Genomic DNA, 18,399 nt, shown 5'->3' on the forward strand with positions numbered 1-18,399 from the left:
ATTCTCCTCTCCCTCAGTTCAAGAAGCAACCCAAGCAAAGATATTTTCCTTGCTCATCAGACTGCACTCTAAATTTGGTTAAATGGACTAACAGTTCAAAGAAAGCAGCTATCACCATTATCATCAATCCTCTTTGTAACAAAAGAAAATCAGTAAGATCACAGAAACAGTTCCATAAAACTTGAATACCAAAATATTTCTGGTGATCATAGTATTAAATCTCAGGTCTGTTACTGCTCCTCAGGAATATGTAACAAACAGAAATTATGTATTCTGGGAAATATTAATCCAAATACTTCAGATTTTTTGTCCACCCTTCCACACCTTCAGTGCACCTTATTACTTAATTTTTTTCACATTTTACTTGGAGAGCTCAGCACTAACTTGCCTCCCTTTGTTAAGGATCAATTGCAAAAACTGTGGAGCTTTGTGTGGTTTTATTTACAGTGGCAATAACAACAAAGCTTTCTTTAAATAAAAACAAGATTGATCAAATTCCCTACTATTACAAATATAGATAAAATGACAAACAGCCAACAGGCTCCATAAATTATTGAATGGGGCCGATTTTTTTATGCTGGGTGGAAACCAGGTAGGTGGTAAGATTAAATCGACTACAGCTGAACTCTCCGAGAGGCCTAATGTGTTTGATGGTCTGGTCTTATCTGCATAATTTCTACAATCTGCCATGCAGAACTATCAGTCTCAAGGAACACGCCAATATCATGGGATTGGACACTTCAGCCGTTCCACTGTGGGGCCAAGCAAGAACTTCAGATTTGGAAGCGTACAAACATTCAATAACATTGTGGCTGAAATAAACTCAACTTTGCATTTCCACTTAGCCCAGTAACCTTTCATCCTGCTTATCAAGGATCTATATACTACCTTAAAAATATTCCACCACCCTTTAAAGGGAAAGGAGTTCCAAGGACTCACAAATCTCAGGAAAAAGATTCAGCTGATCTTCATCTTAAATGGAGATCCCCTTATTTTTAAACAGTGAGTTCCTGATTATGAGTTCTCCCATGTGGGAACCACTTCCATCCTGTTAGGACCCTTCAGAATCTCAGGAAGCTGCAATCGTGGGGCTTATATGGACCACAGTCTATGATCCTTCTAAACCTACCAACCAGTGTTTGTTAGGTCACTCTACAGCAATTACCACTGGTGGAGCATGCATGCCCCTGCTGAACCAGGCAGTGGGGGTGGGCACTCAATCTTCACATCACAAGTAGATTCCAACACAAAAAGCTCAGATCAAACCTGATGGTGTGTAAATCAGGAAAAGGACTATGTGATAAGTTCAGTACTACAATCTCTGGATGGTTACCACTTTGTTTCTGTCCACAGTAATTATCTAGTTCAAATTTACTGCCTCACTGTACCCCACTACTCAGTAAGCTTAATGTATGAAGCAATCAACTGGCTACTCTGGCCAGGACATCCCTGAATCAATTCCCAAATCTATCCCAAGGCAAGAGATCTTCTGCAAACAACTATAAAGAGTCTAAATCTGATTTTTGTGCTTCAAGACCAGAGTAGGAAAAACAAAGAACAATTATTTTATGTCAGATATGGACCAACACCCATAGAACTGCACCCCAACAAAATCTAGCAGATAATTTACAGAGTTTGGGGGAGAGGCAGTGGGAAAGTTTCATTTCAGCATGAAGTTTAGGCATAAGATTTTCTACAGCCATGAAAGCATATTCTAAAAATACCCAGCTAATATATTTTTCCAGACTATCAATAATAACACAAATAATATAAAACTGCTAAGAAAAAAAATCAACATTTGCACCCACTTAGACACTGACTTGCTTGAACAATAGCAAGAATGAGAAGATATAATCACATAGGAACAGAGAAGACCATTTAGCCCTTTGAGCCTGTTATACCTTTTAATAAGATCACAACTACTCGAAGTCTAAGAAAATAAACAGCAAAAAAAATACATGTCTTAATACAGAAGGCACAAATTAGGACATTGCGTTGAAAATAAAGGAGATAAGCAATATATTTTCCCCCACATTAAATGTTAATATAAAATGCAGTATACATCATCTGAAGTGGCTATTGAATCATTATATTGTAGGAGGAATTGAACTGGATAAACAGCTTAGAGGACAAATATTAACAATTGTACATAAATCCAAATGGGGAGTTCATACTGGCATAAATAGACTTCATTTATACTTAAATTTCAATTATTCTAAAATTCATTTACCCAAACATTTCCTGTGCAGGTTACTTAGCATATTCTGAGATTTTATTAAAAAGAACCTTAAGGTACAATTAAGAAAATGTTTTATGATTTTTGTGGTGCATTCTTTCATATTCCGCACTGAGCCCAAGGCAAAATGGTTCTGTAACTTGGCTGTCTCAGCACATCTCAGGTGCTTTCCTAAAAATATACTGCTAATGAAATATCGGAAATGAATTGTTTTTTTTAAACGTAAAAATGTACAAATATTGGGGGATTTTTTTCTAAAAATGAGCTTTAAAATTTAAAAAAAGCAATTTATTTCCCAAGCTAGACAATGAAATTGTGAGCATGCATCTCCCCACCAGTAGCTTTATGAGATTTAAAAAGCACTCATTACAGTTTATTCATTCCTGCAATAAATATTAGATCACCACTCTACATAGAAGATATTGTGTTCTTTGCATACAAAACATAGTTCTATTTTTGGGATTAATTAAATATCTTTTTAAACATCATCCTGATGCTCAATCAATTAATCCTGAAAATCTTAGTCTTCTAAATTTTGCAAGAATTATGCGCACAGGAAGATAGATCTCCAAAATATTGTAGGCCATCTGGAGCTGTCAACTCTCAAAATATACTGGCGGTCAGTTAACTGGCACAAAATTGACTGAAAACGCTTTTCTATCGGCAATCAAGAGCAAGTGAAATGTGCTTGCCACAATGAGACACAACCATGTGTTGATTTAGCAGCACCTTGGAGCAATGAGAAAGACTTCAATAAAAAAAAAGTTGGGACCAAGCCCCCATCATAATTTAAAGTTGTAAGATGCACAAACCATCTGCACAAGAGATGAAACTCAGACAACCATGTGCCACAAGAATTAATAGGGAACTCCAATTATTTCCTTTCCCACACATTTATTAGCAAAGCTCAGACAGTGGCACTGCCACGATAAAAACCTAGGGGCCATGGATAAGTCTGATCTTTGAAGGACGTTTATAATTGAACACCCAGCTAGGATGTCAGAAAGAAATTTTTGCTCATCTTGCAAAGCTGATATCTAACATTAAAGGTTTGAATTACAAGGAAGGGTCAGATAAGCTTTTTTGTTTAAATCCTTAGAAGGATATTTCCAAGAGGTGACTGTACAAGTTTACAATATAAAAAAAACACAATATTTAAAATTAAATTGAGGGAGTGGAACAAGAGGTCACAGGTTCAAAATAGTAGAACGACAAACTTAAGATTGATATCTGATTCCTTCAGAGAGTCTGGAGAGAGAACTGTAATGTCACTTCAGAAAATGATGGAAATATGGCCAGAGGGAAAGCTTTTCTCTCACATTTCAAACTCAAAGTAAAAATGATGTAGGAATGGCAGCCAAATGAGGAGGAAATAAAGCTATTTTCCTAATAAAAGGTTGTGTAAATTTTCCACTTCAGTTCAGTAAAAATATGAAAAATTTTAACAGTTAAGTGAGATTATTAATCTAAAATGAGCCAAAATACAATTTCTAACAGCTTTTGGTTGTCCTTTGGACCGATTCTTTATAGGATGTTTTGAAAACTGATTTGTCCATCCATGTCATTTGTTTCAATCCTTCCAAAACCTTTGGAAGCTTGATGACTCATAGTTAGATAAAGCAGGGGAAATATTTTGAAATTTCCCGAACATGTTAAGAAAAATTCCTATTCAAAAACCTTTTGGAAGTTTACATTTCAGTCAAGTGGAGCAGCTACGTTAGAACTCTGTTTCCCAAAAAGGCAATACAACAGTCAACCAAGTGAAGAAGTAACATTTCATAAATTATTCCATACATTTTCCTGCATCTAAGGCAACAAAAATTTAACAGAATTAGCAAAGTGCAAAAAAAATGCATATTAAAATTGGGCCACATTAAAACCTCTGACCATTAATAATTAGCAACTGTGTAAATTTGCTGGTTGGTCCACCTTCTTTAACTAGATATTCCAAAATGCCATTCAATTTTACTACAATTCTGTAAAAATTATCCAAGGCAACTTGGTACAGTTTAAATAAGTTTAGCAGACATTACTTTTGATAAAACAGAAAAATTCAAAGCATTTAGCGTCCTGAAAATTGCCTACCATCAAATAATAAGAAAGATTAATATTTCACTGAAATAGACAGACTCATACAACTGAAGTCTCTTTTGAAACCATAATCAATTCGTAAGATGTATAAATTTCATCTCATTAAACATATACATCTGAAAGTGTCATTTTCTGAACTATGACAAAACAAAATGAACAGAAGGAGAAATTAACAAATTATCCTTTTTGGCATAAATTTGATCATTCGTCTCAGTACAATTATATGTGGTTCCAAAATAGTGCAGAATTTCTAAAAAAGAATAATTAATAAATCATCACTAAAATTGCTTCAATTGGCCCTCTCTGAATTTAGATAAAATCAGAAACATGTAGCTTATAACTGTACGGTAGCAATGGTACATACAGGCATACCAGTATCCATGAATCTCAAAGTTTGTATTCTACTTACACAATTGTACATCAATTGTTTGCCCAAGCTCTTCTCACAGGTCTGGTTAAAAATAGTTGTCTTGTTTACAAACCAAATTTTATCAAGGAGCAAAATATATTTAAAAAAACATTTTGTTGAGAAAACCAACAGGAATTGTTAGATATTAACAAGTCTGCTCTTGGTGCATAGCTACAAAAATCTTGTTTACTATGTATATTACATATTTTCAATAAACACTTTTGTTTATTCCAAAATCTGACTTGCCTAATATTTTTAACTAGTGAATATCTTCATAAATAATTGTGCTGATGTTTGTAAATATTCCAATCAATTGCTATTTATGAAACAAACATTCCACAATTGAACAAGATGTAACTGTGGAACTGGTTACTGAACTTCAAAAGATCAGAATCAGATATTTTTAAGAAAATACTAAAGATTTTTACTACTGAATTAGCAATACCTGGAAACAGTCTTCCAAAAACTGGAATAACCTCAATGCCTGGCAATAAAAACATTTATACGCTTCAAATGAAAGCAAACCAATGGCTATTGAAACTTGGTGAGCAGAAGAACTGCAGTGACTTTCCACAACAAAATAGCTCAAACTTCTGCGGCCAGATTTCCATTTTTCTGTACATTGATTCTTGTTCCTCTTTCCTTCTACCCACCCACTCCCATTAGTCAAGCTGTACTACTTAACATTCTATATTAAGGGCCTATTAAAACTTTGTTCATCTTTTCACCATGTTCAGATCTGTACAGTTAAGCTTTTACTTTAATATTTTATGCTGAGGGATTTCAAAAAAAAGGCTGTTTACAAATTAGTTTTAAAAATGTATTCATATTCATCTTGAAAAATCTAATTGCAAAATTCAGTTCAAACATTCTGATAAAGTCACCAAGCTCCTCCATCCTTTGCTCTAGTAATGATTGGTCTTTCATCGTGATGTAGAATGTACAAAATTATCCATCCTATTTCTCATCTAAAACTATTTCACACAACACATCTGATCTTAATCTTGGTTTGGTTCTTTATTTTCTAAAATGGAAAATTCCCCCAAACACAATATTCCAGTTTGTCTTCATAAGTTAACATGTCCCTGCAATTACTTTTAAATAAAACGCCAGACTTTGCACCCTGTCTCGCCTTCAATAATCTCATAATTTTAAAGGAAATAAAATAGTTTACCCACTCGTTTCTACAGAATCTAATGTTGTTTTCATTTGTTTGTGTGCAAATCTATAAATGAAATAGAGAAGCTTTTAGACCAATCAGCGCTGCCAAGCTGCATTAGTGCTAGGAGTGTAAAGAGTCAAAGCGCCTCCCGTCTCACTGCTGCCCTCTCACCACAGTGAGCGCTCGCGTCACTCAAGCTGCCCTGCTCCTGCACAATAATCATGACGTATCTTTATTTCCACTATACTTAAAACTAAATATTTTTTCTGGTAATCATAATTTTAACTCAAAATTTCAAACTAATTCCTAATCATCTCCCACTTACTACTAACTGTTCTTTTTCCTTGCTAAAGCTTTGTTTTAGATGGGGCTAATCGGGTTTTCCTGGTAAAATTTTTGCGGGAGATTCAATTTTTCCTCTCTGAAAGTTTTCTCAGTGATATGAATCTCTCACCAAATTTTCGTAGGTCCTGGGATGTTCCTTGCCCTTCCAGTCTATTCTTTTCGGCAGCAGCTGGAAAAAAAAAGCCAGGTTACAATCATCAAAATTCCCCCAAAATCCATGCCAAGCATCTTTTTCTTAAAATATTAAAAGACGATGCAGTTTTAAATCAGAAGCATAAGTCCTCTGCAGAGTTAGAATGCGAGCTGAATGCAGCCTACCTGCTTCTCCTCCACTTCGCGTATCAGGACCTGAAAGAGCACATAAAAGCCGTTTATTGTACAGAAAAATCAGCCACAAAACATTACCGAATTCCAAAATGTAGATTTACTCACCTCAGTCGCCTCCTGACAGGGTCCGGATGCCAAAAATCTGGCTATTAGGAAGTACAATTCTATTAAAATAATAAGACAGTGTTCAGTCATCAGATGCCTGATGGTGGATGTAAATTTAGAAATAACCCACATAATCCTTCCTGTTTCATGTGTTTACTCACCAGATTCCAATTCATAGATTTGTTTAATATCAGCAGGCATATTTGGGGGTGATTTTTTAGTGTTAAACGGTGAGGGAACCGATGTAATCAGCTAGTCTGTGCGTGAGTGTTTACTCTCCAGGAAGAGTCTCCTCCATTCACCCACATAGAGAGAGAGGAGCAAGCGCCTCCACCAGAGCGACTCCTTCCGCACCAAAAACAGAGTCCCCAGCAGACAACGTTCACCATGAAGCGAAAAAAAACACAAACCCTGCCCCACCATCCACGCCATCCCCGCCAGTACTTGCAAATATTACATTTTGCACTCAATCCCCGGTGTGCGTTGGAGGTGAAGGGGGGGGGGGGGGGGTAAAAGGTCCAGGGTTTTTTTTGTGGCGGTGGTGGTTGTCGATTTTTTTGTGAGCTTGTGCTGGCGGATGGATCTGACGCATGGTTTGGGTTGGGGGTGGTTGGGTGAGGTGACATTACGCAGAGTATCAGGAATGAGCGCAGCAACAATGTAGCGACGAAAGGGAAGGAAATGTAGCGAAAGAGAGAGACACGGATCCCGCGCTCCGGAGACCGGGCCGGAGCGCGCACTCAGCCGCCCGGTCCGCCCCAGACCCACTGCACACTAGGCGCCCCTTTCCTTCCATTCTCCCTTGATAGCAATTAATTACCACATATGCAATTTGTTTAATATATTTTTTTAAAAATAGTAATAACACGTAAGAACTCGTTTTGGCCGCGGCAAACCGAAAGTTGCCCTTGAAGACGCTGGAGAGGGGGAAGAAAGATGATTTTTATTTTGGAAATTACAGGAATTCATGATCTCGCAACAAAACCATTCCTTCGGTTCGAGCAGGCCTTCAGAACTGCTTGGTGCTGGTAACTGAAGCGACCGATTTAGATAGTGAAATCAAGGTTTATGGGTGGACGGCGTAAATGTTGTTTCTCATTGCTGCAAGTGAAACAAAATTGCTAATTGTGCCTTAATTTTTTTATGTTTATTAGCGATTTTGAAATAATCACGTGCATCGACTTTTGTTTTTAAATGTATTTTTGTGAAGCCGTGTGGAAAACTAATTAGTTGTGGGTCCGTTCCTTGTTCTAGTTGTACATCATATAAAATAGTGTGAAATTTCATTATGAGTTTCTTCTAAATTACCTTAAACCATGATGTTTATTTGAGTTTTCATTTTGTGCTATAATATTGGAATTAAAGTACCTTTAGGTTGACTTGTGATTCTTTGTTGTGAGTTGATAAGGTTTATGATTTTTTTTAAATGTGCACATATAATTTGGATGGTAAAATCAAATTTAAAATTAATATAACTCGATATCTATGTGTTTAGACTGTAATTGCTAATTGAATAAATGACATTGATTTGACTTACTTCCTGAGGTGCATGAATTTTGAAGAAAACTACCTTTCGGTAGTGCACTATCTGACCATTACTGCGTCAGTAACCGTTTTAGTGGACAGATTACAGAAGAATTAATTGTCTATATTAGTATAATAAACCACCATGAGGATTGCATACTATTATGGTTAAGTATTTGTTTGGTTTCACAGTTGTTTCCCCTACAAACAAACAAGTTGTGTTACATATTCCAGTCAGTATTTGCATGCTTAGCACTCTTAAAATATGCTTAACAGTTTTTTTTTATAATGGGCTTTTAAATTGTTACTACCATCAACAATATTAGCAGAACTGATCAACTTGTAATACCACTGGAAGTAAAATGATGTAGATCATTCTTGCCATTGAATTACAGAATTACACTGTAATGAATTGCAAAGGAGCGGGTAAGAAGTCCCAGTTAAAAGTTATCCTTCTCCACAAAAGAAGACTCTCACGTTCAAATTAAATTACACAAGTATCCATATTATGCTGTAGTTTATTCCCTGTTACATGAACCTGGTATGAAAAATTAGCACCGTGCAATACTGTATTAAATTGTTACATTCTGATCTGCACAAGTAGTCTGGGGAAAAAATAATTTTCCATTGACCTTTTTGTTTGAAATCTTAATTTGTTTTTGAGGAAAATAGTACTAGTAGCAATATAATTTATTAATAAGCCTGAAAATGTTTGATTTTTTGCATTTTTATTATTAAAACATTCACATATGCAATTAATACATATATTTTGTTACTTGCTGTTTAAAATTTCACTATTTCTGAACCATTCTCAGAGAGCAAAATTCAAAAATTTATTTTGTTGGTGCCAGGGATATTTTGCGATGGACATGTCTGATATGGGTTTACATTAGTAGTGGTGCATAGTTTTTAAATTTGTTTGCATTCATACAGGAACATGTTAAGCAAAGCTAAGGAATTGCTTTCATAAAACTCAAGAACTAATGAGGAACAATGTACTGTTGTGCCACATGCATTTTTATAAATTCTGGTTAGAGGCTTGCAAAATAGAAGATTACAGTTTGGTCTTTCTACACAAGCATCATTCCATTTAGGCTAACCTCGGCCTTGTTATTTTTGTATCATACATGTGATTCATGTCAGCAACATTACTTTTCTTCAGTTATAACAGAGGAAGGAAACAATCAGGGCCATGCCTTTTCAGAAGACAGCTTCTGTCAACTCCAGACTTGTAAAAGAAAGTCCTGTACGTAGCTACCAGTGCCCCCCGCACCCCCTGTGATAGCTCAAGAACAACTAAATTAAGGTAAGAATGTTGCAACATTAGCTTGAAGTTTGAGCTCCTGATTGTAAGATGAGGTGAGTCATTAATCAATATAAATGATGCAATCATGTAGATTAAATTTTCATTGGATAATATTATAGTATGGCTACCTGTAGCCCTCTGATATCTTGTCCAAATGACTATTGCTGGGCTTTTGATGGTGTCCTCAGTTGGCATTCAGGAGTGTTTCTAGAATAGTGGGAACTTTGGCAAGTTTTTGCATAGTTTACTCCTCTTTACACCTATGGAAACTAGCCAATTGTTATTGCTTTATTATTGTTTCAGCTGAGCTCAACATATGCCAAAAAATTAACCTGATGTAACTAGGTCCTACATTAAGTGAGATCTCAAAGGTATCAGTGACAGAAGCAACAGATTCTGCCTACAGTTTTCTATTCCTAGCCCACTGGGAGGATTCAGAATGCATTGACATCTTACATAAACAGTTGTATCCTTGTGTTGCAGTGTGTTAAAGAAACTATCATTCTAGTTCACTGAATCCTGCTTATTTAGCTTTGCACTCCCACTAATGAGGTGGCAAACTGAATAGTCTCTTTCGTTTTGGTTCTGTAATTCTCTGTATGATGCAGTCGTAGTACTGAAACTGATGGCGGCATTCAGACTGCCCAGTAACTTGAGAAAGTTACAAGCAGCAGCCGTGTGAGGAAGAAAATTAAAAATAAACCATTCTATTGGATTACTGAAAAGTTGCTTTTGCCATACAGTGACCTTCTGCATTTGAAAGAGAACACAGTTTATACAGCAAGGATCACTAAGACTTGGTCATTTTTAATGTCACCATTATTGAATGTTGGTGAAATATACTTAAGTAAGTGGTGCGATTATTGTCAAGGGACAGAATAGTTGATATAAAGCAATGCATAGTTTAGGCCACATTTGATTCAATCATTTAGGCTTATTTTGCTTTGGCCACTATTTATGTAAGAATATTAAAGATTTTCTATGTATTAAGTTTTGTAATAAAGTAACAAGCAAGACTGGTGAATAAATTGTGGGAAGGAGGGTGAACCTAAGTTTTGTTCTGACAAATCAAAATATGTTCTGCATAATTCAGATTGAAAGTAGTATTTTATATGCACTATTTGATAGAGAGCTGTCAGAATATAAAATACAGGGACCAAGAGCCCAAATAACTATGACTTAGATCATGTTTCCCTTTTAAGGTGACCACATTGTTACAAATTACTCAACAGTCAAAGGGAAATGTTTCTGTATTGTTAGTATTAATTTGCTATTAATTATGAACAGATGCATGCTTCTTTAGAATGTCGGCCTTTGTACAGTGTAGCCATAACAAAATCCAGCATAAATGAAAATACAGTGAAAATCATTATTTTGAGCAAATCCTTAGGGACAACAGTAATTTGCTTCCATTCCAGTTCTGTGGGTGCTGAGGTAGGTAGCTAATGAGGCCAATCTATAAACTCTGCCACAGAGCAGAAGGTTCGTGATGGGCAAGTCATGAGAGGTTGTGCACTCCTTTCACTATTTTTCACTGGGCTTCTGTATGCTCTTGGCAAGGGGATTTGAGCTTCTTAGTGCCAACCCAATTCCTCCTCCATTTTCCATGGCTATATGCCAAGCATTCCTTCAAGTCTTTGGGAATGTTACACTTTTTCACAGAGGTTTGAGAATGTCCTGAAATCATTTCCTCTGTTCATCTGGCAATTACTTCCTGTAATGGAGCTTGGAAAAGAGTGCCTGTTTCAGAAGACTGATAGTAAGTATGTCAATGATGTTGACTGCTCAACAGAGCCAGCTGAGTGTAATTGAAGTCTCAATACTTGGAATGTAAAAATTGTAGGATGTTGAATAAGCATCATACATTGGTATATTGTTCCTCAGTGTGCAACCATCACCAAGAAGATCTGATCTATCTTGTTGCATTGCATTAATCATGATTGCTTGATCATTATCCTCCTTTGGCTTTGGTCTCCTGTAGCAGTGCCTAGAAGGATGTGGGCAGTAGGCAAATAGGAAGATTATCACTTCTGAATGCTCCAAGATTTGGCCATTTGCCTTTCGTTCATTAGGATGGTGCATAAATCCATCTTGTGATCCAAAAGGCAAGAAAGATAACTGCTGCGCTATGGTTGACTCCCCCATCTTCGAGAGGACAATGTGCAAGATCATCATCTGTAGGTATGTCCTTTTGAAAATTTTTTTAAATACTTTAAACTTTTGCAAACTAGTTTATTAACAGAGTCTATCTACTGCTTATGTTTAGAAAAGACAGTTGCACCCTGAAGTCACCAGCTAGCTTGGTGTCTTGTACAGCAGCAGTGCTCTAGCCATACCCACTGATGAGGTTGACAGTCAAAGCATTGAGGAAACTTCTAATATTGGCATTCTGTGCCAGCATTGCTAACAGAGGTTAAAACAACATTCTTAACTATGTTGCACATTTGCCAACTAAATAGCCCCCAGCTTATTATGCATCAAGAAACTCCTGTGGACAGAATGGTTAGCTAGCAGTTAGTCGCAGATGTTGAAATCTAAGCTGGTAGCTTTGTGAACACAGCAGCCCTCAATCACTGCCAGTCTGAAAATCTGCTGGAGGAGCTTCATGCTCTATACACCAGCCTATTTTATTGCAGTAATGTATGTGATTCAGTTGCAGCATAATACTAAAATGTAGTAAGTGGAAAGCATATGTGTTTGGAAAGCAACGGGGTAGTTCCTTTGTAAACAAAAGCAACCAAGACCTTAATGTACCTAGCTGACTTCTGACCTCCTAAGTTATTTGAGTTAGACTGCAGTAGTTCATCAAAGAGGTGCAGCACTTTCTTTTTAAAGGGGCATTTACGGATGAGTAATAAATCCTGTTTTTTTTCCAGCACCGGGAAAATCGCATAAATAATTAAAAGGTTTTCAAAACACGAGGCAGTCACGCTGTTGGGGATGTGCGATATTTTCCAGATAGTCTGAAGAAGATAGAGAAAAGTTGTGGGCAATTTTTTTGAGAAATGAAAAACAAAGACAATGTTAATGTGTCGATTACCCTAATATTAAACAGGATATATTGTGGAAAAACAAAGGGAGTGCAAAATTGCTAAATTCCCTCTGGAAAAATCTTTTACCTGGTATATAGCAGCCAAAGTGGGAGTGCAGGGAAGTAACTTCTAAACTTAGTTTTAGAGTACAAAGCTAGGCAAATGTATGATAAGGCCATTTGTTTATAGTGATCAAAATTCAATTTATCACAGTTATGGACAGGGGCAAAGATTGGAGTTGGTTTTAAATTGGGGTGAAGTCAATTTTACTAGTCAAAGTGATCTAGCAAAAGTGGATTGGAAACAGCTACTTGAAGGAAAACCAGACAATAATGGGAGGCATTGAAGAAGGAGCTTTGAGGGTTCAGAGTAAACATATTCCCACAAAGAAAATAAATGGGCTTGCCAAGAATAGAGTCCCAAGATAGCAAGGTGCCTATTGGGTAAAATGAGGCAAGAAATTTAATGTGAGAAAGTATGTAGTATGTAGGAGTGGAATTAAAATGGAAATTAAGAAAGCTAAGGAAAGATATGAACAAAATAGCTCATAGTCAAAGAAAATTCAAAGATGTTTTATCTGTACATAAAGAGCGAGAGGATAACTAAGGATCTATTAAGGACCAAAAAAGTAACCATAGGAGAATGCAGATGATATTCCTAATAAATACTTTGCAACTGTGTTCTTTTAAGGGGGTGATGCCGGTATTGCATTTCAGAGAGTGTATGAAATATTGGATGGGATGAGCTTTGCAATGGAGAAAGTATGAAGGGGTTTAGCACTGCAAGTGAGGGAATAGTTAGGCCTGGATGAAATGTATTTAAGACTTCTTCAAAGAAGCAAGCAAGGGAGGAAGTTGCAGAGGCTTTAACTACAATTGCTCAGTACTCCCTAGCTACAGAATTGGTGCCAGAGGACTGATAACATTGTTTAAAAAGGGAGGACAAGATAATCTGAGTATTTGCCAGCCTCTTTAACTTCAGTGGCTACACCTTTGGAATCGATCTCAAGGGGCAATATAAAGCTTCATTTAGAAAGGCAAACATTAATCAGGAATAGTCAACGTGGATTTTTAATGGAAGTCCTCTCTGACTAAACTGAAATAATTTTTGGGGGGGAGGTAACAAGGAGGGTTGATGAGGGTGGTGTATATGATATAGACAAAATAGATTTTAGCAAGGCTTTTCACAGGATCCCACATGGCAAGCTTGTCAAAACGTAAAAGACCATGGTATCCAAGGGAGAGGAGCAAGTGGGATGTGACATGAGCTCATTCACAAGAAGTAAAAGGTAATGGTTGATGTTTTTGTGACTGGAAGGCAGCTGCCAGTGGGGTTCCATAAAGCTCAGTACTCAATACCTTGCTTTTTGTAATATATATAACTGATTTGGACCGAAATCCAGATGGGTGATAAAGAAATTTGTAGGTGATAGAAAAACTGACGGTGTGGTTAACAGTGAGGAACAAACCCTTTGACTGATAGAAGAAAAAGATGGCATGGTTAATTGGGCAGAAAAATGGTAAATGGAATTTAATCTCAAAAAGTGTAAGGTAATACAGTTGAAATGCAAAAAGGCAAGGGAGTGCACATTACATGGGAGGATATTAAGTGTGTGAAAGAACAAAGGATCCTTGGAATACATTTCCATTGATCCCTATAAGTAACAGGACAGGTTAATAAGATGGGTAAAAAGGCATAAAATATAAGACCAGGGATGCTGGAATTGTCTGCCACACTGGCTAGGCCACAGTTTGGGTACCATGTACCATTCTAGTCACCACATTCAAGGAACAATGTGATGGAATTGAGGAGGATTCAGAGGAGATTTCCAAGGATATTGCCGGGACTAAAATAATAGCTATAAGAGAATATTGGGTAAGTTGGTGTTGTTTTGTTTTGAAAGAAGAGGATGAGGGGTAGAAAGTGAGAGACCTGTATTTGCAGTGATTTGTTGGATTAATTACATATTATTAAGGAAAAGCTTTCGGGCTTTCAGATATAACCATTGCACCTTAAGAGTATTTATCTGTTGTGTAAACATAGCCACACAATCAAAAGGCAGAGAATCAAATGTTCTTTTGCCATTATTATTGATCAGTCCACCAGAAATTCATATGGAAGAGATAAATGTTATAAACTCAAGAGCAAGGCTGATGTAAGCATAACAGCATTCTTGGTTGTGCCATATGCCATAGTTGAGGTGTGTGGCTAAAGCCAGGCATGGAGATGTGGTTAAGTGTGCAGCCAGAGTCAGGGGTCAAGAACATGGTTAGTTGTATGGCCGGAGCTGGGGTCAAGACTGCGGTTAGTTGAGTGGCCAGAGCTGAGGTCCGGGAACGTGGTTAGTTGTGTGGCGGGAGCTGATAAAATTGGTACATGCAACTTGCATTCCACATTATGGATGCTCAAGATCTGGAGTGTCAGGATTTCATGGATGATCCAACAGCTGCAAACCTGACCACCGCCGCACAATTGTAGCTAGGGAACTCGGACGCTTTGATATTGACGTCACCACACTGACTGAAACACAGTGGGCAAGAGATGGCCAATTTAAAGAACAATGCACTGGGTACACATTCTTCTGGTTGGGCAAACCAGAAGAGGAACACGCTTTGCCAGTGAGAATGAGCTAGTCCGGCATCTCTGCAACTCCCTGTGGAATAAGTGAATGCCTTATCACTTCAGCTCAGTCCATTTGGGAACCAAAAAGTTACAATGATCAGTGCATGCAGCCCAATCCTGGAGGGTTCAGGGGAAGGCACTGAGGATTTCTATTCTGACCTTGAAATTATCCTGATTTGCATCCCAAATGAAGACAGACTGGTGGTCCTTTACAACTACAGTACCAGAGTGGGAAGGGGCATGACCCTCGAGCAAGACATGATCAGCAAGGAAGAAGTAGGGAAGACCAACTCCAATGGTATCCTCTTGACAAAATGCATGGCCTTGTCATAACGAACAATCCTGTTCCAGGCACCGGCACCTGTTAGATTGTATCATCATCTGAGGAAGGGACCACAGGTGTCCACTTCACTCCCACTGTGACAGATACTAATGAGTGTAAGACTGACCACCACCTAATATGATTTTACTTTCTCCATCACCATGCCCCCAAAACATCTGAGAGAAGCAGCCAATGCCTGCTGGAAGGAGCACTTCATAGACATCCTCATCAGCAACTCTGTCCATGACTTGAGTGCCATTGACTCTGTCCCACAGCAACATATTCAATGCAGCTTTGCCACCACTCCTGACTGACATGCAGTTGAAGAGGTCATATCCAACTTCAAAAAAAATGGGCCTCTAGAGCAGAGAATATTTCCACTGAAGTCCTAAAACACTGCAGTGATGAGCTTCAGACACAAATTTGCAATCTCTTCATTCCCATTGGAGAAGATGAGGATATTCCATGTAACTACAGACACACTGCAATTGTAACTATATTTGAGAAAAGAAACAAGTTTGACTGCAGTAATTACTGTGGGGTCTCTCTTCTGTCTGCCACAGAGAAAGTAATCACCGGGGTTCTACTTTCTCCCAGTGGTTGAAGAGCTGCTCCCTAAATTGCAGTGTAGATTCCATCCATTTAGAGGCACAAATAGACGTGATTTTCACCAAGCTAGTCACAGGGTCTTTTTCAACCCTTCCTCCATCAATTGGGAGGGAATCCTTAAATTCAGCTACCCACAGAAATTCCATCTTGTGTTTGCTTCACGATGACATACAATCCATGATGCTGACCAATGGGTCAATACAAAACCAATCTCGGTAAAGGCCAGTGTCAAACAAGAGTGTGTCATTGCCCCAGCATTTTCCCAATCTTTCTCACTGCAATGTAGAACCTCCCCTTCAACAAACTTCCCATGCTAATCTTCAGAACTAATGGGAAACTGGTCAACCTATAGTGACTACTCTCCAGAGCCAGGGTCATCCCATTCTAAGTGATTAAGCTTGCATTTGCGCACACTCACAGGACAAGCTTCAAGCCATCGTCAACTCATTCACTAAAGCTTACAAGAGGCTGAGCCTTGTACTCAACATCTGCATGAACCTCTTTTCCTATCTCGGGAGAAAGTTCTTAGCAAAGGCAGTCATCGATGATGAAATTCATCCTTGCCTTCAATGCACTTGTACAGCCTTTGGTCCATTGAGTAAAAGAGTACTGAAGATCAAGACCTCAGACCTGAGCAAAATTGCTGGTCTATTGAGCAGTAATCCCTGTGTTCCTATATGCTTTGAAACTAGACTTGAACTACCTACTGCAGACATTCTGAGACATCCCAATGCTGTCTCCGCAAAATTCTCCAAATTTCCGGCGATGGTTAAGCAAGTTACAGTGTCCTCTTCCAGATCAGCTTCCATAGCCCTGGTTGCACTCAGTCCACTATGTTTGCATCCCAACACCAGCCTCCTGAAGCTGATAATGTTTTTCAAACTCTGACATGGGAAGAGTGAGAAGAGGATGTGCTCAAGGCTTCCTTGAAGAAATGTGACATCCCCACTGATTTCTGAGATTCTTTGATTCATGGCTCTCAAAATGGAGAAGCAACATTTGGGATGGTATTAAAAATCTCAAGTCTTTGCATCAGGAATACATAGAAGCTCTGTGTAAGCAGTGGAAGGAGATGCCACTGCACAAATTATCCATCTTCAGTTCTAAAAGATTAGATATCTCTGTGCTTTGCTGTGGCCTGCACTTTGCTTTGAAAAACACGTTTGCAAATGCAGCCTTGCAAAGCTGCTGCTTTGTGGGAGATGCTAACAATCTCCATATCACTGGACTTCCTGCCTTGACAGAAAAATGTATTTGTGAAATCTTGGGTGAAAGAAATCTGCTGAATGTGATTTGTAATTAAGTTATTTGTAAGTGTTTCTGTATTCAAGTGCAACATTAACATTGTTTTTTCAATATTAAGTGCTTTTATCCAGCTGATCCTCCTCAGCTATAAGTGCCCTAAGGAGTACCTTATTCAAAGTAGCCAGAGGTGATCCCCTCTAATTATGCTGGCAAGGCTCATTGGAAAGCATTTGATTCTGTCCTTAAAGAATATACTGTGAAATATTGTAATCACCTGCATGTCTTTAATCCCCTAACATCTGTTCCCCTAATGATTTACTGAAAAAAAAATAACCTCACTTTAGCTTTTTTCGGCTGCCATACATCTGGTGCTTAAATCTCACAAATTACCATGCACATTTTTGAATGTAACTTGTGCATGACTGTCTTTTACATGCAGCACATGCAGGGTTTGCAATGGACTAAGTTACAATAAAACAGTGAATCTAAAAAGCATATATCAGTTTATGCAAGTTCAAAGAACATGCATGATTTTGTTTGCGCATTTGAGAACATATCCTGCTTAAACTGTGATGTATACAATGACATTTTTGTAAAAAGATCAGTGTGCTTTTTAAAACTTTGTTTTTACTTCCACCAATATGTTTTTTCATCACAAAGCAGCTTAGAGAAAATTGGAGCTTCACTGGAGTGTACCATCATATCATTACTCTCTTTCAAATATGGTTACTTCAGCAATGAAATCATCATATGATGTACCACAAAGTGTTTATTCGGCCCATCATGCCAGTACCACCCCTTTGGTAGAGCCATCTAATTAATCTCACTCCCATGCATTTTTACTTGCGCCCCTGATTATTTTCTTAATGCCAATTCCTTTCTGAAGCTGGCTAGTGTATCTCCTCCTGCCAACTTTTTCTGGCAATGCATTTCAGACCACCGCAATCAGCTGCGTGCTTTTTATTAAAGAAAAAGTTTACAAGGTTATATTTGTACTTCAAGTTGGAATTCTAAGTTTAAATGTATGAGTGTGTAGTCACAAATCCCAAACTTAAATGTAAAAA

General features: G+C 37.7%; 1 protein-coding gene and 1 long non-coding RNA gene across 4 annotated transcripts in view; one reads left to right on the forward strand and one right to left on the reverse strand.

Moving 5' to 3' along the window:
• phip (pleckstrin homology domain interacting protein) overlaps positions 1–7,103 on the reverse strand; it is a 158,443-nt gene extending 151,340 nt beyond the window's left edge. Inside the window, exons 1-4 of one of the 2 annotated variants that reach the window (XM_052024448.1) lie at positions 6,837–7,103; positions 6,676–6,734; positions 6,562–6,591; positions 6,353–6,412 (exon numbers count right to left, since the gene is read on the reverse strand). In XM_052024448.1, coding sequence (XP_051880408.1) covers positions 6,353–6,412; positions 6,562–6,591; positions 6,676–6,734; positions 6,837–6,876 — 189 coding nt within the window. In that variant the 5' untranslated portion in view covers positions 6,877–7,103. The remainder of the gene's footprint in view (positions 1–6,352; positions 6,413–6,561; positions 6,592–6,675; positions 6,735–6,836) is intronic. The other variant, XM_052024446.1, reaches the window with a different exon arrangement.
• Positions 7,104–7,334: 231 nt separating this feature from the next.
• On the forward strand, positions 7,335–17,336 carry LOC127574928 (uncharacterized). Of its 2 annotated transcripts, XR_007956976.1 has the most exons (4): positions 7,335–7,703; positions 9,362–9,505; positions 11,578–11,686; positions 12,382–17,336. It is a non-coding gene; the product is annotated as an uncharacterized LOC127574928 (long non-coding RNA). The 2 variants fall into 2 exon arrangements; XR_007956975.1 differs by having other exon boundaries at positions 11,578–17,336.
• The last annotated feature ends 1,063 nt before the right edge of the window (positions 17,337–18,399 follow it).

The sequence above is a fragment of the Pristis pectinata genome, chromosome 10, assembly GCF_009764475.1.
Source record: "Pristis pectinata isolate sPriPec2 chromosome 10, sPriPec2.1.pri, whole genome shotgun sequence".
In the NCBI taxonomy this organism is placed as follows: domain Eukaryota; kingdom Metazoa; phylum Chordata; class Chondrichthyes; order Rhinopristiformes; family Pristidae; genus Pristis; species Pristis pectinata.